Raw genomic sequence first — 20,750 nt, forward strand, 5'->3', positions numbered from 1 at the left:
AAAATTGTGATGGGTCATTCCTACTGTGATCTTCAATTAGATTTGCAAATGTCTTGGTGGCAATCATAAATAGATGTGAATTACCCTCATCAGCACAGATCTATCTGAATCCAAACTATTAAACATTATTTACATTAAGTAATGTGGTTCTTCAAAAACTAGGTTTTCCTCCTTTGATGTCATTTTAACCACCTTGCCACATTACATACATTTCCTTGGACTCTTCTCTCTTCCATTTTCTCTCCACCATTAAGTCCATGAGGAATAAGACTATGCAGATTTAATTCCTATCCACCTTACCCTCTATACCTCACTTGTTCTAAGTGGTGACAAATTTTAAGCTTTTACATCTGGGAAGAACTTAAGTGTTTCTACCAATCTACACAATTATCTTCCCAGAAGTTATACTTAAAAACAGTTAAGGCTTCATCCCCACCTCCCCCCAGATCCGGCAGGTAGACCATCTGACTACAAAAGCCCAAGTTTTCACTTGAGGGTAATTGTGAGAACAGAGGTCATGCTTGGCAAGGGTGAAATACAGCTTTACTTATAAATACTCTGCCTAAAACTGCCCCAGTTTCACGGGATTTTGGCTAAACTAAACTTGTAAAGCACGAAAGTACGTAACTGATTGTATTTAGTTTCAATACAATCAGTAACTGGTGAATTCTAAGTGGCAGGAGCCACCAACCTGTGTAAACCAAATGTTTACCTTGAGGTCCAGTTAGCTACTCTGGGCGCTGGGGAAGCACACAAAAACAGAATCGGCTATAAGATTGATACCCTGATGACTCACAGAAGTGACAAATGTCTAAAAGCACATGACACACATGCTTCAAAAGACAGGCCAATAATGACTCAACTTTTTATTTCACTGACCAGTACTTCCAATTCTCTCTGATGCTGCATTTAAAATCTTCAGAGTGCCCCAAAATAGCATTCAGACTTCCTATATCCAGAGACAGGAGGCCAGAGGCAAAAAAAGGTCAGGCCCCAGGCTGTTTTTGGGTGGGAAAGTGGCACATTCCTATGCAAGTCTGTGTCAGTTTTTAACTGAAGTGCCACCATCCGGAAACTTTTTCCTATGGCATCTGTGATGGAAATAGACTCATCTCACACAAACAGTTCCATGGGGGAGGAAAGGTGGGGAGGGCATTACACAGGTAGCAGCCAAACTTCTTACTCAGCCAGAAACTGGACTTCTGGCTCAGTTTAATGGCAAGGAGATATGCAAAACTGTGCTGAGTATCCTGGCTCTTCCTCAAAGTGAGGTGGGCTGGACTTTTGTGAATGGAAGCACTGCCCATGATAAAAGTGAATTAAGCTCTATAAAAAAATATAAAGTTGCTCCTATCTTTATGAGTAGTCTATGAGTGGCTTCCAAGAATCCAGCAATGCCCACATCCCATACCTCATCCAGACACGGCCAATTCCTCATGCACAGCCACATGGGAAGCATAAAAACCTTTCAACTTTTTGGGGGGGGGGGGGGGGAGCTGGGCCTTGGGATAGATTTTTTTTATTCCCCCCTCACCAAAAACTATGTATCTACACACACTCAGACACACATACATATCTGTCTTCAAGGAAGTTTTTCTTCCCTGTGACTACAGGACCCCAGAATCGAGCCTCCCCTAGGCTGAGACAATGCCTATTAACTGCACAGATCTGGTGCATCACCACACTGTGTAAGGCTCCTGTGCTGTCTCACCAACTGGGAGGGCAGGGGCCAAGGGAGTAGATAATCATGGGGGATTTGCCTTCTGTCTTAAACTCAATTTACTCGGCAACACTCCTAGGTCCAGGCTCCGGGAGAGGTTCTGTGGGCAAGATGTGGTGGATGACCTGATGGTCCCAGCCCACTGTGGTAAGAAGGGAGTGATTGAGCGGGGACCAAGTGGCATCTCTCACAAAGTCTCGGTGGGCTCGGCTTCTAAACCTAGAAGAGAAAAACGAAAAGTATGAGCATGGCAAGAGACAAGAGGGGAAAGAAGAAAGAGATCCAACACACTGGGGTACATTCTGTGAACGTGTCACACACGCTTCACCATATGTATAGGAGGCCTAGTCACCAAGGCAGCAGTGCAGCTATCCACAGAAGACTCCATCACCCCATCCCGTGCCCTGATTCCATGGAAGAAATGATAGCTAGAGCAAGGGTAGTGATGCGGGCCAGGATCAGACAGCCCATCATGGCAAAGCAGGGAGGACAATTCAGATCTTCTGTCTGCTGCCTTTCACCCTATAGCAGGTTACATTTCCTGCATGTGGTTCATTATGTAAAAAGGGTAGACTGACCCTTTGGGAGACAGCTGGAATACCAGATTCAGAAATCCCACCCGTCACCATTTTTCTCTTCTTTTAGGGACAGAGCTGGTTATGAGTCAGCCCCCGCAACAGGGAGACAGTGAGCAGTCAGCCTGCTTCCATCACCCGGTCCCCCTGCAAGAGACAATGTACTTTTCAGAAGAGGATCCACGTCACACTTACACCTCAGAAAGGCCTGAGTCCAGCACAGCAAGTGAGCAGTCTTCACTGACGGAGGCCAGGAAGGGGGCACTAGAAGAAAAGGAAAGGGTTGGGAAAGGTAAAGCCCCCAGGTCCCTAGACAAAACCTGGCTGGCCGGCCCCCGTGCCCTGCCCTAAAGTGACCAGAGAAAGTGGCCTGATCCCCACCGTGGGTTAAGGTCTGGCTGCCACTCAAGTCTACAGTACAAGTTCCAAGGAAAGATTAAAAAATGGAGAAGAGTCAGGGTTGACAGCCATCCTGGCAACTAACCATTCCTTCTGGTCCCTCCCTGCAGCTTCAGTAACAACCTAGAAGAACAGGCTTTCCAAACACACACTCCCAGAAGTCCACAGTAACAATCATGTTGGGTGTTGAGCAGGAACAAAGAGCATTTTTTAGCCACCTGCAGTCAGAGACCACACAACGCCAAGAAGGACTGTAGTCTTAGGAGCTCCTTCCCATTCTGAAACCTCACCTAGAACAGTGCCTGCTTGAGGAATTGCCCAATCAGCTTTGCCAACATACACACCTTCCCTGACTGTTCCCATCCATACCTACCAGGCCCCTGACGACAAGCGGTACCTGTGTGGGGAGAACACCAGCCCAGTGACACACTGGGAGTGCACAGCTGAGCTGAGGGCACAGCTTACATTCTTGGTGTCCACAAGGGAGACAGTCCCATTCTCATCACCTGAAGAAAAGAGGGTATACGTCATGGGAGTTAAGAGCACAGGCTTTGGATTCAGCCAGACCTGGACTGGAATGCTAGTTCATTAATCATGGACAAGTTAACCACTCTGAGCATCAGTTTCCTCGTTGGTAAAGTAGGAATTAGTAGTCATCTGGGGGTTGTGAAAATTAAATTAAAGGATGACACAGTTGTTAGGTTAACCACAAACTATGTAACCATATGCACAGCCACATCACCACGTCAGCACCACAACTGCCCCTACTATACAACGGAATTCCCTATGGAGCAATCCACTTGCTTTGTGGTCTACTGACGTCCAGCCACGCCCAGAATACCAGAGCCACAGAAAGCAATCAGGAGTCAAAGCTACTGGGACAAAAACTGTTATGGTCTCCAAAGATAAACTAAAACCACTTCTGGATCATCCGGCCTCCCCACCGCACCTCCATGAGTGTAATTCATCCAGTGCCCACGTGTGCCAATGAGCCCAAGTAGCAGAGCCTCGTGCACTGTGGGGTTCACCCTCCCTCTCATCCTCCCCTTCCCCGAGTCAACACACGGTTGAACATGCTGCCTTACCAAAGACAAAGACTTCACTCTGCTGTGGATGCCAAGCCAGTGAGGTAGGAAGGTAGCCAGAGGCACTGCAGCCTGCTAGGAAGAGAAGAGGGGTCTGGAACGAGACTCAAGCCCAGCTATGATAAGAAGCTTCTCAGATGGAATCACTCTAAATCCCAGGAGCGTCTTTATTTGGTTTCCCAAACCCTACAGTTCTGTCCTCATCCTTGACTCTCATAACTTACATCTATCCATCAGCCTCCTGCCCTTTCCAGACACGCGTCACAGGCAAGTTTCAATCTCTAAGCATTAAGACAACAACTCTGGCCTCTCTGCTTGCCCATCCAGGAAATGGAAAGTAAACTGTCCACCCAGAAACCAGCCCTTCCTCTTGGGACCTGCTGCACAAAATGGGATCAGCAAAGCCTCAGTGGGAAAGAAATCATTTTTGTCATTTCAGTCATAGTGACTAAGTATTTGGCAACCTTGACTCTGGCCAAGTAAAGCCTCTTTCAGGTGGGTTCCCAGTACCACTCTCCAACCACGGGCTCTCAGACTCACCTATCTGTGATGCTGGCTTGGGACAGCGGATATCCCAGAGTAAAATTCTATTGTCCTAGAAGCAGAAGGAACAGAAAAAGGGCTTCATCCAAAGAAGCAGCTGCTGGCCTGAGGCCCTCCACACTACACTTTGGCCTAGAGGCTTGGAGTGTGGTTAGGGAGTGGGAAGGGAAGGGGAAGAGGCTGTATGTTACCTCACTGCACGAAAGAAACATGGAGTCCTTGTGGGGAGAGGCAGTAACACAGGTGACCTGCCCAGAGTGAGCTGTAGGGGAGAGAGAAAGAGAAATATGACAGAGAAGCTGAAGGCATCACTATCATGCAGCCCAGATACTACTAAGGCATAGGAGGGAGGGTGTGAGAAACAGGCCAAGTCTCATGATGCAATTGAACAAATTCCGTGAGATTCTGGATTAGAGAAAACCTCAGGGGAAATGCTGATAGCATTATAAAACCTCAAAAGGCTTGGGGAAAAAAATGAATCAGTAAAGACAAGAAAGATAAATTAGAGGCTGAGTAAGAAAAGTAAAGGAATTTACAGTAAAGACATCCTAGAATAGCAGTACCCATGTCTCCAGGTAAACAGACAAACACTTCTGAGGGCATTCTGAACACTGAGAGTTTTAAGGGAATAAATTTCTCCAATGTTCTCTTTCCAGATTGAATTGAGAAGCTGCCTGAAGTCTGCCAGCACTGCTTTCCTACCTCTGCTCCCAGGGTCACCCCTCTCCCATTCCTCTCATCCACCCCAAACTTTACCATTGTACAATGCTCAGAAGTATAAAACCCTAAAGTATAAAACAAAAGGAGCTTTTCCTAAGGGCCAAAGAAAGAGCATCTGGGCAAAATTCTATGAAGAGGCTGGCCTTTTTCATCCACACCACAAACACAAGAGTGGTTCCGTGACTTATCTCTTCTGTCTAATAATGAGAACTTTGAAACAGATGATAAATGGTTGTCTTTAGGACATCTCCCAAGGCTATCTGAATTTAAAAATGAAATCAGACTTTTTCTGACTGAAAGTTAACTCTCACTCACTTGGCCAACTGTCTTAACAATGCAGATGGCTTCTGACAGTTAGGTTATTTGGTAGATGTTTTACATAAATTAAATAAGCTAAATCTGCAAATCCAAAATTTTGACAAACCTAATTTAAACAAGTGTACAACAAATGATATGGCCAGAAATTACCCTCTTTGCAACTAGTTAAACTTAAAACTAGATGCCAATTTAAAAATGAGTGAAAGAATACAGGTTTTCAAAAATTTTTTAGGGCTACATGTTAAAAAGGTTAACAGTCACGGCTATTTGTTAATTACAGACTGTGGAAACCACCTTTCCTAAAGTCATTTAACCAGACTTTCTGAGATAGTTTGAATGTGGCTCTGCCCTGAGACAGAAGGACAGGTTCAAACTATCTTCCCCAGAATCCATGGAAAGCCAACACGATGAAAGGGAATGTATTGTTCACTGGAAAAAAAGCAAAGTTCTGTGACAAGTACCATGGGGGAGTACAAAAGATAAAAAAAAAAAAAAAATGTGGTTCCTTTGCCCTAAGGGATTTGAAATCACTAGGGGGAATAAGAATAAACACAAAGAACAAATGAAAAAGGCTGAATGGGGCAAGTGCTCAGAAAGAGCTATTTAGCACTGACTAGGACAACATCATATGTCTAAGAAACAAAGCAAGTGCAGTAGCCTTTGAGCACTGACATTATGCTGTGACCCTGAGGCTCCAGGATATGCATGAGTTTGTGACTTTGATTTCACACTATCTGAATCACACACTTGTAAGTTACAATTGGCAGAGAAAAGCACGTAGCCATTGAGGGAACCAGTGATCACCTAGCATCTATACCTCTTAGCCACCCACCATTAATGCTCTAGACATGATCTTCATAAAGATACGGTATCTCCATGAAGCATGGCTCCCAAAATAAAGTCAGCTGTTAGGGCTGTTAATGAAAGTGAGCTGAAAAAGGAATATTAATAGAAAGGGATGGTTCTTACCAAAAAAGTCAAGATTTTATGGAGATGAATATTCAAAAGTTCAAGATTCACCAGGATCAGGTTTTTACCTGGAGAATACCAAAGGTCTACTGAAATTGAGTTTAGCTAGCGCCATATGCTTGAAGAAGGGGTGACAGTCAAAGGGCTTGAGTGCCATGACTTGAACATGGGATTTTAATCTGCAAGCCACAAGAAACCGATGAAAGACCAAAGACTGCAGGTGAAGAGGTGAGATGAGTGCCACCATTTGTGTGAGATAAAACCAGAAAGTAAATGGGAACATGATAAAAGGAAAGGAAGGTCATTGGGCAAATGGAAAAAGACTCCAAAGAACTTGGGGACCAACTGATAGTGGGAAACAGGAGGAGTGGGAGAGGACTGGACTTGAGCCTAGGATGGCCAAGAAGGTGGTAAGGTCATCATCAGAAATAGGGAAATTAAGAAAAGGGCTAGGATTGACATTGGAAGCTGACTCTAGTTTTGGAAGAAAACTACCAGGCAGGAGAGCAAGAATTGACATCACTAACATCCAACCAAAGTTCAAAGAGCACTAGGGGAGAATAAAAACAAAAGAGCCAAAACCAGGACTGAAAAGGAAGGAACATGCACTCACCTCGGTATGAATTCAGAACCATCTGCTGAGCAAGGTCCCAAACCTTGATGCTAAGAAGCAAAAGGACACAGATACTTAATTTTGATATACACTATCTACATAAAAACATGTGTTCAAACAAGAACTTCCTTTAACTGACACATCCTATGGACTTCTGGTGCAGCCTACTTTTACAGTGGATTGCAAACTCTCTAAGGAGATCTTATAGACGTCATAGTCACTGGGTTCTTATAATGAGCCCAAAATGTTACTTAATGCAACATGTAATGTAACACACAGAGGCTAATGTGACACTAAAGACACCCAAAGCAAGCCTAGAGACAGGAGCAATGAGAGCAGGGACCCACCAGAAGTCTTTGCTCCCACTGACAGCTTGTGTGCCAGAGCTCAGGACACTGACTGTAGACACGATGTCATCATGTTCATACTTGCAGAACTTGCTGACAATGAGTGTCTCATTTTCATCCAGCTCCCACAACTCAACAGCACCTGTTGGGGAAACAAGCTTGGATTACACCAAGACAGCAATTCACTTCTAGGATTCAAGTAGTCCATTGTCGCTAAACTAACAAATTAAGTTATTCTATAAAAGCAAAGTCCACATCGTTAGAGGGTTTAGCTAATTTCAAGCCATTTGGCTTTATGCTGGCATTACTGTTTTCCTAATAATAGTCTAGACAATTAGGTGGGGAAACCTTCTAGGAAAAGACAGGGAAAAATCCATTATCCCACTTCCAGTGAGAAAGCTTTGGAAAATAGGTTTTCAGGAGACAAGGATGAAATCTCCACAATGATCCATGTAGCACACAGTCCAGTACAGTTAACTTTTCCTAGTTATTTGGACACTAATAAATATTTATTGAACAACTTGAAAGTCTTAGAGAGTCGTAAAAAAATACTGAACAACAAAAATATGTTCCATAGTGACTGGCTAAGTACAGAAACCCCCCACATAGTTGCCCTGAATATGTACTGTTCAAGCTCAATTGCCAGAGAGGCTCAATCTTTAATGTCCTACTTTTTATCTTTCCATGCAATGCCTGCCAACACCTATATTTTGATTTTTTTTTAATGTCAAAGCCTCCACTGCTAAGCCTGACATTCAAAACAAAGAAAGCATAATGAAGACATTTAAGAAGAAGATGAGAAGAAATGGAAAGAGAACAGACTGGCTTCAGCATCACCTTTAAGATCAAGATGATCCTTGGTCTGGGTTGGGGGGGGCACAAAAGGGATGCATAGAAGAAAAATGATTTCAATCCATTTCTTAATTTTGTTATGGATTTTGCTAGAAGCTTCTATCAAACAATTCGGAATCTTGGAAAAGGTATTTCCAACCTACAGAAGCATTCTCCTTCGGGGCCAACACCCTCAAGCTCCCTCAAGCCCCGCCAAGCACTGAGTATGGGACATTAAAAATTGAGCCGAGCCCGACCTATACCCCTAGCCTCCATTTCACCTGTAGGGTTGAGAAGAAAGTGACTCACCTGAATCGGAAGCCACTAGGATACCTCTGTCCCCCACCCAAGTGAGGTCAGCCACTCCGGCCTCTGTCTGGACTCCAGCGGAGCAAAAGCCTTCGTTGGGGGCGGCACAGGGGTCCTTGAAAAGCCAGAGAGAGCCAGCCCAGCAGCGGCCACTCAGGCTGGAAGCCCCGAGCAGGAGCGCCCCATCTAAGGGAGGTACAAGCTGTCAGCGCCAGAGGACTGGAAGGGCTCGTCTCCATGGTGACCGCCCAGAACAGCCCGCGACCGGGTCTGGATCTGAGCTCAAGAACGCGGGGACACGGTTGGGGATTGAGTTTAGCGACGGGAGGCAGGGGTCAAGGCACGCGGGACGGGGACGGACTGAAAGGTTCAGTCCCGGGAAGGGGCACCCGGGGCGGGGGTGCGAGAGCTCCCAGGCCCGGGACCTAGGCTCACCCGACCGGTACCGCGCAGCCTCCAACTGCCGCTCCATACAGGCCGGCGCATTAGGGGGAAGGTTCCACTCCCGGGCTGCCGGGGGCACTAGGGGCGGCGGGGTTTCCTTTCGCATCTCCACGGTTCCAACTCCAACCTAGACCCAAACTGGACACCTGCCGGAGATTCAGCTCCCGCAGCCCCCACGTGGTTCCTCTCTGGGCCTCCGCCCCTCTGGACCGGCTACAGTCACTCTACATCTCGCGAGAATTGCTTCTACGATTTCATTCCGCCTTCCGGAGGCTACTTCTCCGGCAAAAGGCTTTCCGCTCTCTGTGCCTCTTATCGCGAGAAAAAAAAATTCGACCGGAAGTTGATGGAAGAGGGCATGCAGTTCTCTTCTCGCGGGATTTGTGAGCGGCCATCTTGCTTCTGGCCCTGACAGATTCTCCTGTCCGGGTCACTGGGACGCCGAGACCGCTGTGCGGCCGCTAGCTGACAATGCTGTCCCGGGTGGTACTTTCTGCCGCCGCCGCAGCAGGTGAGTGGTGTAGACCCTGGTCCGGGCTATCAGAGTGATTGCACACAGACGCGTCTAGGGTTACGTGCAGTGGGTGGGAGGAAAGGGGGTGAAGAAAGGCGCAGCTCGTCTTGGACCTGACTGGGGAGTGGTTAGCGCCGCTCCAAAGGTGAGTGTGGAGTCTCGGGGGATAGGAAAGAGGGACGCATCGCCTTAGTGATTGGGCTCCGCGGGAACCGAGGAAGGAGCAAACCAGATTTCACCTTGACCTTGCTGACCTGCGCCTTGTGTATTTGCAGCCCCCTCTCTGAAGAACGCAGCTCTCCTCGGTCCAGGGTAAGTGTGAGGGGTCTGTTGACTCCTTTTCGTCCTTGTTTTATCACCCATTTCACTTGTGGGTAATCTGCTCTTAGCTTTAGGTCAGTAGTACCTTTCTTTAGGTAATTTTGGAACGTTTAGAGCCTCAAACACTTGTGTTTCTGGAACTGCCTGGAACACTGCCCTATGATCTAATAACAAAGATTAAGCGAATAAGTGGTCTAACTAAAGTAGAAACTGGTTTTGGTGTCTTCTAATCCCCGCCCCCTCACTTGTGACCTTCAGCTGGACATAGCTGCCACGGCCCGAATTAGGGTCACTAGATTGCACACCCAAGAACAAGCTTTGTTAAATAAAACAACGAACCATGTTGTTTTTAGTCCGCCTCCCAGATTCCAACTTTTACTGCCAGATCAGAGAAGGTATTCATGGATTCAGTAAATATTTATCTTGCCACCCACATAACCAAAGGTACAAAAATGAGTAAGGTTAAGTACCTGCCTTCGTGGAACTCGTACACAGTCTATGAGAGGAGGCAGCTATAGGGCAGTAGTTTACAGTGAGGACCCCAAAGCTAGGACAGGGTACACCTGGCTCCTCCACTTACAAGCTGTTGCGACCTCAATTTCCCTATCTGCAAAATAGAGACAGCATACATTAGAGATTATGAGAAGAGACTTAATTCCTGTGAAAATAGTGCTCGGTACATAGTACAGTGTGAGAATTTGTTATAAATGTTATTTCATAAAACATGTCAGTTTTCTTTGGAATTTCTCTTTTTACTTCCAAATGTAGTCCTAATCTTGCAAAATTTGATAACTAGCCTATGGCTTAAAAAAGTGGCTTTAATTAATTAGTAATTTTTGTATATGCAGTAAATTGAGGCTATTATTGGCTGCTTTCAACATACCAGAGAAGAAAGATTCCATGCAGACAAGTAAATAATTGCAACACAAGTAGTAAATACATATACAAGATACAAGGAACATCCTTGCCTTTTCTTTTACATTCCGTGTCTAATACATCAGTAAGGCTCCTCCTCCAGATTGTATCCAGACTCTGACCACTTCTTCCACTGCTACTACTGGAGTTAGAACTGCCATCACCTTACACCTAAGCTTTTTCAGTATCTCTATATTCTTGTCCCATTACAGCCCATTCTCACAGTAGCCATAGGGATTATGACAGTTCTGCTCACCCCCTTCCCGCCGGAACCCTCCAGAGCTGCCCAACCCACTTGAAATAAAGTCCAAACTTAGCATAACCCAGAAGGTTCAACATGAATTGACCCCATTCTACCTCTTGATTTATCTCCTTCTGTTCTCTTTTTAGTTCATTCTCCAACCATACTGATCTTGCTATTCCTCTGAAAAATGCCAACTTTACTGTTGCCTCAGGATCTTTGTGCTTGCTCTTCTCTCTTTTCCCCAGGTCACTGACTCAAATGTCATCTGACCTCCTACCAAAAAAAGCTTTCCTCCCACTCCATTGCTCCCTATCTCCTTCCCTCTCTCCATTTTTCTTCATGGAACTTAGAGCTGTCTGAAATTGTCTGTGGGCCTGTACACTCACACTTCCCACACCCCACTAGAATGTTGAAGGTTGGGACCTTGTCTGCTCATTGTTATACTCCCAGTGCCTAATATAAGTGGAAAAGTCAGTTAATGTTTTGTTGCGTGAATGAATGTTGGCCCAAGATTGGAGAGGCCTTTATAAGGATATACTTGAGATGTTCTGAAGCCTGACTGGTTTTGGCAGTCATTAAGTGAAAAGCATACCAGGCAGACAGAGCAGCATGAGGCATGTTTTTGTTGTTTTGTTTTTAAAAGCTGTAAGTAGTTCCATATGGCTGGGAGGCAGAACAAAAGAAGATGAGGATATAAAATTTGACAGGTACTGAACCATATATGCTGTAGTAAGTAGTTTGTTTTCTGTAGGCAGGATAGAGTCTGTTGAAGAGTTTTAAAGTCAAATTTACATTTTAAAACATTAAGAAAGCAGCATGGAGGAGGCTGGGTTTTAGGGGTACTTGAGGAGAAGCAGAGAAACCAGGTTTTGGGTTGTTAACTTGTTTAGGCAAGAGTAGATGAGGGCTTGAACTAAGTCAGCTGTTTAGGGAGAGGATTTGTGTCCGCCTAAAGCAAGTTCTTCAGTGCTGGTATTTAAATCAGTGGGTCTCAACCTGGGACAGTTTTGCCCTCCGAGGGACATTTGGCAATGCCCAGAGGCCTTTTTGGTTGTCACCACTGGGAAAGAGGGGGGACGTTCCTGGCATCTAGTGTATAAAGCCACAGGGGTACTGCTCATCACTCTGCAGTATACAGAACAGCCTTCCACAACGAAGAGTTGTCGTTAGTCCAAAGTGTCAGTGGCACTCGGGTTGAGAAACCCTGATTTAAAGGAAAGAATTTTGAACATGATTCTCAGATTTTAAAAGTTTGTGTGGTAGCTAATAATACCTTAATGTTCAGAAGACAAGCAATGAACCAGAATCAATGAAATGCTATAAACTTACATTGTGAGGATGTAAGAGATAGAGTGGGGAGGTGAGGGACAAAAACATACTGAAAATTTGAAGGAGACTAAGCTTGACAGCAGGTGTGAAAAAGGCTAAAGAATTTTATTTTATCAGAATCCTAATGAGACACCAGTGTGCTATAATATAACTGCTAAAAATGCAATCTTAGGCTATTTTAAGACAAGAATAGATCACAAATCCACAATAATAGTAATAGTTCTAGCCCGATAATGGCAATAACAAGTTCTCAGTACGTATTTGTAGAATGAAAGAATTCGTCAAGCTATTTTTATAGTATTGTGTTCAGTTCTGTATACTTCATTTTTATAAACAAAACTAGAAAGCTGCTGGTGGTGGACAATCAGGATTGTGAGAGAATTGAGATGTTTAACCTAGATAAATGAACATTATCTTACGTGGAAAAATAAAATGAGAACCAATGGATAGAGGTTTTAAGGATGTACATAGCAGTTCAATTCAAAAGATGAACGTAGTTAGAGTTACCCAACGTTGAAAACGCATGATTCACTTAGTGGTTGGTTAGTACTCCATCACAGAGAATATTCAGAAAGGTCAAAGTTCTTGCCACCAAGGAGTTCCCAACACAATGGGCATGTAATAGCTAACCACTTACACAGAACTTTACTATATGCTAAGCACCATTCTGTGTACTCTACATATATTAACTCAGTTAACCCTCACAGCAACAATCCAATAAGGTCATATCCTTTATTCCCACTTCACATAGAGAAATCAGAGGTTACAAAAGCATAAATCAAGATTTGAACCCAGATGATCTGGCTGCAGAGTTTGTGTTCTTACATATTTTAGTGCTAGTGGTAGTCATACAAAGTGCTAGACAGATGATCTGTGAGATTTACAAAAGGGATTCTAGTATTGGATAGAAGGTTACATACAGCTTTTAAGTCATTTCCATTTGTCACATAGCTAATTATTGGACCCTAACCTTCCTGTTCTTGGTCTGTTCTCTTTCCATTCAGACATTTGGAAACTGCCTTGATCCTCACCCCTATATGTTTTTTCTACAATTGTTCATACATTGTGTTCTTTTTAAAGAACAAGCTTTAAATTTGTGTAATTGCTACCTGCAGGGTGTTGCAGGCAACAAGGATCTTTCACACAGGGCAGCCAAGTCTTGCCCCTGTGCCACCTCTTCCTGAATATGGAGGAAAAGTTCGTTTTGGGCTGATCCCTGAGGAATTCTTCCAGTTCCTTTATCCTAAAACTGGTGTAACAGGTGAGCGTTTCCCAGTGTTGATAGTATGTTTGGATGGTATGGTTTATGTTAACTTAGTGGCCTCTTACCTCTTCCACATACCAGAAAAATCAAGTCAGCTGTTTTTAAAAGTAAAGTGTGGAAGTGATTCAATATAACAGTTGATTTGGTTGCTTTAACTTGTCTTTGGAATAAATTTGGGATTTTAACTTGAATTTATACTGTTGTCTCCATTTGTTGATAGACTAAATTTACTGAATGCCTGCTCTATGCCAGGCATTATTCTAGGCGTGTAGTGGTGATCTAAAGTGCCTGGCATCATGGAGCTTACCTTCTATTCTAGGATAGACAATAAAGAAGTAAGTGTGTAATACACTTTCAGGTAATGATGGGAAGAGCTATGGATTAAAATAAAGCCAGGTAAGGCAATAGAGAATATTAAATTGTGTATATAATTATGAGAAAAAGAATTCGACCATATTTATCAGTTTTTTTTTCCTTTTAAAAAGGCATAACCTGTTTTGAAACCTTTCATTTTTATAATGCAGTGTGCATTCACTTATGTTGTTTAATCCATGTAACAGTCTATGAAGATATTTTTATTACCTAGAAGAACTAGAAAACAAAGAATTGGCTGAGGTTAATCCTCTCTTTAATGACAATTGGACTTGAACCCAGGTTCTCCAGTTAAGTTTAGTGTTCTTTCTACTACACACCCCTGCCTTTCTTGCTATACCCAAATACTGCTATGACCATGGAACATTAGAAACCAAAATTTTTCTTTTGTTTTTGTTTTTGTTTTTTTAACTCTCCAGGGCGTGACCTAAAACAGCATTTCCCTAACTGAAACTGCAAGCAACATTAGTGTCCTCAGATCTCCATAGGTGATAAAAATGTTACATATGATAGATAGGTCTTTTTTGCAAATTCACATTTAAAATTTATACATTGAAGGCAGATTTTTTTTTTAAGTGAGCTGTTGAAACTTTGTATGGGAAACTCTGGGTAAAATATATTTGAGACTGTAACCCTTTTATTCTCATAATACAGCCTAACATCCTTTGGTATCAGTATTGCTCAGAAACATAAACTACTGACCTAAAGGTCTGCTTTGACCCTGCCTAGCATCTTGTGAGCCACAGAGAAAAATTCTAAAGAAATGTACATCATGGTTTGTGTCCTTTCAGAATTCATGGCCTGGTTAAAGAAAAAGATAGCTCTATTTGAAGCATTGTAATAAGGTGCTGCAGAAATTGAGAATCCTGTTATTTAGTTCTTTATGTACATACCATTTGTTGTATTTGTTTTGTTTGCCAGTGTCAGGTTTCTATTCAGTGAAAGCAGGCAAGAGTGGATAAATTTTCCGTGACCGATGTTCTCATTCAATAAGTAGTATGTTTTGTTGCACAAATCACTTTTTAAAGTAACCTGACATCTTTGTAAAATACTTCCTGTTAAGCAATTGTTCTAGACATTTTATATACATTATTTTTTAATTTCATCAACCCTATAAAGAAGGTACTGTTTCCCATTTTATAGATGAGGAAAGTAAGCTGGGAGAGCATCTGTATTGCTCAGTGTCTTATAAATTGCAGAGTCAGATTTCCGTGAGTCCAGATCCTTGTTCTTTCACCTCTATCATGCTGCCTCTCATCCAGTGTTCTGTCTTTGAATCTGATTATTTAAAATCATTATTAACTTTGCCTTCAAAGTTACTTCAGAGTGTCTCTCCATCTTCCCCTTTTAGACATAGCATATCGATCATAAAGTAACTCTTCTTTCTTTTAGGACCCTATGTGCTTGGAACTGGGCTTATCTTATATTTCCTGTCCAAAGAAATATATGTGATAACTCCAGAGACCTTCTCTGCCTTATCAACAATAGGGGTGCTTATCTATGTAGTTAAAAAATATGGTGCCTCTATTGGAAAATTTGCTGATAAACTCAATGAGGTAAGAACCATAAACCTTATTTCCCATTTTAGACTATAGTAGAAGTGTCAGAGCCATCAAGTGATGCTTTTGATGGGAATGTTAGGGGCAGGACATGTGGAAATGAAGCTACCTATAATGATCACAATTATTAGTATTAATGTTAATTAACTAACTGATAAATTTTTAAAAATCTACCAGACTCTCCAGCTTTTCCCTAGTTTTGTTCATTCAACAAGATATTGCATAGATATTATGGGCAACTCATTAAGGATTTGTGCAGTTCTCCATATGGGTGGGTGTATTCACAAATGAGGGCTATAACTTTGAGGAAGCATAAAATGAATCTGTTTTTATTATCCTTGGTGCTTTCACTGATCTGTGTTGTAAATGTCATAATTGCAGGAAAAAATTGCCCAACTAGAAGAGGTGAAACAGGCTTCCATCCAAAGCATTCAGGATGCGATTAATATGGAGAAGTCACAGCAGGCACTGGTTCAGAAACGCCATTACCTTTTTGATGTCCAGAGGGTAGGTTTCAGAACTTTCTAAGGGTATGAATTTACTCGTTTGTGTGCATTGAAAAATTTAGAATCCTATAGGGAATAGTTCAGTAGAATGAGCATATTTCATTTAGGAAAGAGATTTGGGTGGGTTGGCAATTACAGCAATTTAGACATTTAAGACCTGTCAATAATTAGAATAATTACTCTAAAACTAGGAAGGGTAGAAGTTGTAAAAAGAACACATTTTGGATCCACACAAAAGGAAAGCAGTCATTAAGTTATATTTGATTACAGGGAACTGTATTCAATTTCTTGTAATAACATAATGGAAAAGAATCTGAAAAGAAATATGTGTTGTGTATATGTATGTATATGTGTGTGTGTGTATAGGTATAACTGAATCGCTTTGCTGTACACCTGCAACTAACATTGTAAATCAATTACACTTCAGTAAAAAAATTTTTTAAAAAGTTATAACTGATTTTAAAAATGGTATTCACTGTGAAATACATGCTGTGATTTCATGCATGCTTGCTGTAAGAAAATCTGACTCCTTACACTCCAAATTCACAAAGCAGATTCACATGGCAATAGAGTTTTTTTACCATGGTCAAAGCATATATTAGATTGTAAAATATTTAGTTTCTAAAACAACTTTAGGAGCATGTTCAAGTATAGTTGTTACTTTGAGCCCAGTAATTTATGCCTATTTAGAGTGAGATGCCCTTATTTTGAAATTTTGTGTTGTAGAAGCATCTATGAAATGGGAAATGAGATGCTAATGTAAAGTAAGTATCTGAAATTCTAAGGGTCTGGGCCAGCGTTTCCTAGTGTAGTCTCAGTACCATGTGCATCAGGCTTCTTTGGTGCAGGTTTTTGACCCATTCCAAGATCTGTGGAATTAGAACATCTATTAGGAGCTACCAAAAATCTGTGTTTTTTAAAGCAGAACTACTGAAGATTCGTAAGCACATAAATGTTTTAAATCCTCAGAAAATTTTAAAACGTCTCTCCAAGCATACTTAAGTTACAACTGGAGACTGCTTCTTGCCTAATAGGTAATATGTATGGACAAACAAAATCCTATTTCTGAAGATGCAGCTTTTTTATAAGAATCAAATGATAATCATTAAAATTTTTATTTATGAAATATTTATTAGATTTGTTTTGAGTTCTTTCTGTTTAGAGACTCTGGTCAAGACAGGGTGGTGGGAATATAGCAGAGAACAAAACAAAGTCTGCCTTCATGGGGTCTACTCTTCTAGCCAGAGGCTGAGAGAAGGACAGAAAAAAAAAGCAGATGTGCATGTCATCTGGTGTGAAGTACATAGAGTCTAGTGAGCTTGTTAAAGGAAAGGAAAGGAGATTTTAGAAGGAAGGAGTTACTGTTTTTATTGGGCAGTCTAAAAAGGCCTCTAGTATGATATCTGAACAGAGACCTGAAGCAGTGATGGTGCAGGCTGTGCGGGTTTCTGAGGAAGCAGGATTCCAGGCAGAGGGAAGAAAAACTGCAAGGGCCCTAACCCTGGAAGCTTGCTTGGCATAGATAAGGGAAAGTAAGGAGCCAGTGTAGCTCACGTGGAGTGGGTGAGAAGGAGAGTAAGAGGAAGCACAGGGACTTTAAATAGCATGGTACACTGTGTGAGTAGGAAGTCAGATTAAGTATGAAAATGAATATATGTATGTGTATGCATGACTGGGGCATTGTGCTGTACACCAGAGATCGACACATTGTAACTGCCTGTACTTCAATTTAAAAAAAGAAAAAAGATTGGCACAACAGATGAGAGGGTCTAGATATAGGCCTAAAAACAAGGCAATTTAGATAGGTGGCCTTTTCAGCTTAGCGGTGGAAGGCCAAACAGGTATCTTTGTAGATGTAGAGTTCTTTTCCTATTTTTTGCCTTTACCAATACAAACTTCAGGTGAATTAAAGATCTTTAAATAAGAAATGCAACCATAAAAGTAGAAAAAGAACATGAAGAATAATACAGAATGCTTAGAGTGACAAGGTCTTTCCAGGAGACAACAAAATCCAGAAACTTATATGGTGACAGATGTTAACTAGACTTATTGTGGTGATCATTTCCTAGTATATACAAATATTGAATCATTATGTTGTATACCTGAAAATAGAATATTGTATGTCAGTTATACTTTAGTTTTTAAAAAATTCAGGAACTGTAAGAGGAAAAATTGTTAAGTTGATCTCATAAAAAATTTTGAACTTTACATGTAGAAATTACCATAAACAAGTTAAGTGACAAAGTTAAGTGACAGCCAAGGAAGGATACATGCATTACATGTGACACAAAAGGGTAGTTACCTTAGGATAGACCAACATCCCAGTAGAAAACTAGGCATAGGACAATGAACAATTTATAAAGATATAAGTAAGCTTAAATGGCTTTTAATATGTAAATTTTCTCCTTAAATAATGACAATTAAAATTGGTATTTTTTTCTGCTTATCAGACTAGCAGAGAGTAAAAATTTTATAAACACGACTGGTCAGGGTTTGGAGTAACAAGCATTTGTGTTGCTGGTGAGAGAATGAAGTGGTACGACTTTTCTGTGGAATTGACAGTGTTGATCACAATTTAAAATGGCTCTTTAAGACCGTGGGCTTTGTAATCTGACTCCTTGTATTCAGGTCTTGGCTTCAGGGTTTATTGACTCTACCCTTGGAAAATCCCATACCTTCTGCCTCAGTTTTCTCACTGTAAAATGGATACAATAATAGTGACTATCCCATGGTGTGATTTTAAGACTTAATTGAAATGACGCACAGTGTTTAGAATGTAGTAGGTACTCAACAGATATTAGCTGTTATTTGACCCAGCAAGTAGTCACACTTGAGTGCAGAGACATACAGTGTATGCAGCAGCATTACTTGTAGTTGAAAGAAGTGGAAGCAACCTAATCTATTAATAGAGCTTAGTTAAATAAATTATGGGTTATGGGACACCAAAATAGTAGAATCCAATTTAACTTCTAAAACTGAGGTGGGTCTACGTATCATAATTAGTAAAAGTGATGTTTTTCTGTGTATATATACATATTTTTTTTGTTTATTAAATATTTCTGGGAGGGAATATAAGAAATATAGGAAGATGGTAGCTTATGGGGGCTGAAAGAGACTTATTTTTTCTGTGTATACTTTTAAATATATTTTTACTACATGCTGTTAGGATTTTTTTTACCACACGTGTGTGTTACCTATTCATATTAAATGAATTTTGCACAAAATACAAGAAAGCGATGGGTATTCTAACTGGCAGAATCCTCAGAATGGAAGTGATCCTTTACCTGTACAGTTTTCATCATTTCTGAATTTTGCTTCAGAATAACATTGCAATGGCTTTGGAGCTTACTTACCGGGAACGGCTGCATAGAGTATACAGGGAGGTAAAGAATCGCCTGGACTATCACATCGCTGTGCAGAATATGTTGCGTCAAAAGGAACAAGAGCACATGATAAACTGGGTGGAGAAGCGCGTGGTACAGAGCATCTCTGCACAGCAGGTACGTGGTGTTTGGAAGCTTCTGGAATTGTACTGAGATCTCTGACAGGATAGGGGTGGCTGGCAAGGAGTCTTTAGCCTAGCGACTCTGGGGTCACCCTGGTTCATTTTTCCGGGTAGTGGGCACCTAGAAGGTGCTGCACAACTGCTGTGGTGGGTTTCCTCCTTCCTCGGGGTCTGGTTACCAAAGGGTCTCTCTCCTCATCGGTCAAAAAGAGTGGAAAGATTATTGAGAACACTGGTTGTGGCAGACGTGTGTTCAGGTTCCATCATTTGGGAAACATTAACCAGCATGTTTCATTTCTCTGTGAAACAGAGACTGGACATGTCTATTTCTGAGCTGGTTCTGTCTTCTAATTCCATGATTTCCGTTCTCTTTCCTCTCCCCAGCTGCTTAGTTCATTGGTCTTAAACAGAAATGTTTTCTATTATTTACCTAAATTTGATTTCCTTTTTAAAATTTATGTCCTTTATTTATTTACTTATGACTGAATTTCTTCTCTCTCAGATATGCAGTATGCTTAGGCGTTTCTGATCGCTTTCCACATGGCCGTGCAGGACCACGTTATGTTTGTTAGGCTGGTCTTTTTCCAGCAGCTCTCAGCTATAAAAGCTAGCAGCAGTGGCGCGTGTTTACAGGAGTATCTGGCCTCAACCTCTAGGCAGGTTTCACTCATAAAAGCTATGAGCCAGAAGACTTTAACTAATTTCCTGGATTTGTTTAAAATAGATTGCATCTCCCCTGTGTTAAATAATTCGATGATTTTTAGTAGTCTGTCATATTAAGCCTGTAATCCATTTTGAGATTCTGTGGGAACATCAACTTCTTATAGGAAGTACCCTTTAGAATTAAAGTATTTATACCCTTCCATGATTTGAAAAGGTCTAACCAGCTTTCTCTTTCCTTATCACAGGAAAAGGAGACAATTGCCAAGTGCATTGCAGATCTAAAGGTCCTTGCAAAGAAGGCTCAAGCACAGCCGGTTTTGTAAATGCGTCTGTCACAATTGAGACAGCTAGAAATAATTGACTAAATGGAAACTAGTCTGTGTGACAGAATCCTTCTGTATTGCTATCTACTGAAGTTACAATTTACCTTTCCTAAAAATGAAAGGTTTGAGTTTCATATAACGAGAGAATTAAAACAATCTATTGGCCAGTAATATGTTTCTCTTATCCTTCTTGCTCTGCATTTTGAGTTATTCCACGATCACTTTTGAATAAGCAATTTACTTTTAATAAAAATTTGACTAAATTGGACTGAAGATTATTCATAAAGTTATAATTTAAGTTTCTAATTAATTCAACCATCTTGCAATAAAGTGACCATTGAAACAAGGTTTTTCAATTGCAT

At 41.6% G+C, this 20,750-nt stretch overlaps 2 protein-coding genes across 4 annotated transcripts; one reads left to right on the forward strand and one right to left on the reverse strand.

The window, feature by feature from the left end:
• Positions 1 to 851: 851 nt before the first annotated feature.
• Positions 852 to 9,149, reverse strand: WDR77 (WD repeat domain 77). Of its 3 annotated transcripts, XM_045511667.2 has the most exons (11): positions 8,865 to 9,149; positions 8,430 to 8,615; positions 7,290 to 7,431; positions 6,943 to 6,992; positions 4,514 to 4,584; positions 4,320 to 4,374; positions 3,780 to 3,851; positions 3,092 to 3,200; positions 2,491 to 2,559; positions 1,864 to 1,939; positions 852 to 1,820 (listed from the first exon to the last, which is right to left on the reverse strand). In XM_045511667.2, the coding sequence occupies exons 1-11, from the start codon at positions 8,977 to 8,979 to the stop codon at positions 1,746 to 1,748; spliced, it is 1,020 nt and encodes a 339-aa protein (XP_045367623.1). In that variant the 5' UTR covers positions 8,980 to 9,149; the 3' UTR covers positions 852 to 1,745. The 3 variants fall into 3 exon arrangements, with proteins under 3 accessions (XP_045367623.1, XP_010946599.1, XP_045367621.1); XM_010948297.3 differs by having other exon boundaries at positions 852 to 1,939; XM_045511665.2 differs by having other exon boundaries at positions 852 to 1,939; positions 3,780 to 3,854.
• Positions 9,150 to 9,240: 91 nt separating this feature from the next.
• Positions 9,241 to 20,734, forward strand: ATP5PB (ATP synthase peripheral stalk-membrane subunit b). Its single transcript, XM_010948298.3, has 7 exons — positions 9,241 to 9,384; positions 9,663 to 9,699; positions 13,312 to 13,457; positions 15,225 to 15,388; positions 15,773 to 15,898; positions 19,218 to 19,397; positions 20,311 to 20,734. Exons 1-7 carry the CDS (start codon positions 9,345 to 9,347, stop codon positions 20,386 to 20,388), a joined length of 771 nt encoding a protein of 256 aa, XP_010946600.1. The 5' UTR covers positions 9,241 to 9,344; the 3' UTR covers positions 20,389 to 20,734.
• Positions 20,735 to 20,750: the final 16 nt, after the last annotated feature.

Source organism: Camelus bactrianus, chromosome 9, assembly GCF_048773025.1.
Source record: "Camelus bactrianus isolate YW-2024 breed Bactrian camel chromosome 9, ASM4877302v1, whole genome shotgun sequence".
NCBI classification, from domain to species: Eukaryota; Metazoa; Chordata; class Mammalia; order Artiodactyla; family Camelidae; genus Camelus; species Camelus bactrianus.

Coding starts and splice junctions, on each gene's coding strand:
- ATP5PB (XM_010948298.3), top strand. CDS start 9,345: ATGCTGTCCCGGGTGGTACTTTCTGCCGCCGCCGCAGCAG. Junction 9,385..9,662: donor TTCTGCCGCCGCCGCAGCAG/GTGAGTGGTGTA, acceptor GTGTATTTGCAG/CCCCCTCTCTGAAGAACGCA. Junction 13,458..15,224: donor TCCTAAAACTGGTGTAACAG/GTGAGCGTTTCC, acceptor TCTTTCTTTTAG/GACCCTATGTGCTTGGAACT.
- WDR77 (XM_045511665.2), bottom strand. CDS start 8,979: ATGCGAAAGGAAACCCCGCCGCCCCTAGTGCCCCCGGCAGCCCGGGAG. Junction 4,375..4,513: donor TGTTTCTTTCGTGCAGTGAG/GTAACATACAGC, acceptor TTCTGCTTCTAG/GACAATAGAATTTTACTCTG. Junction 3,855..4,319: donor CAAGCCAGCATCACAGATAG/GTGAGTCTGAGA, acceptor TTCTCTTCCTAG/CAGGCTGCAGTGCCTCTGGC.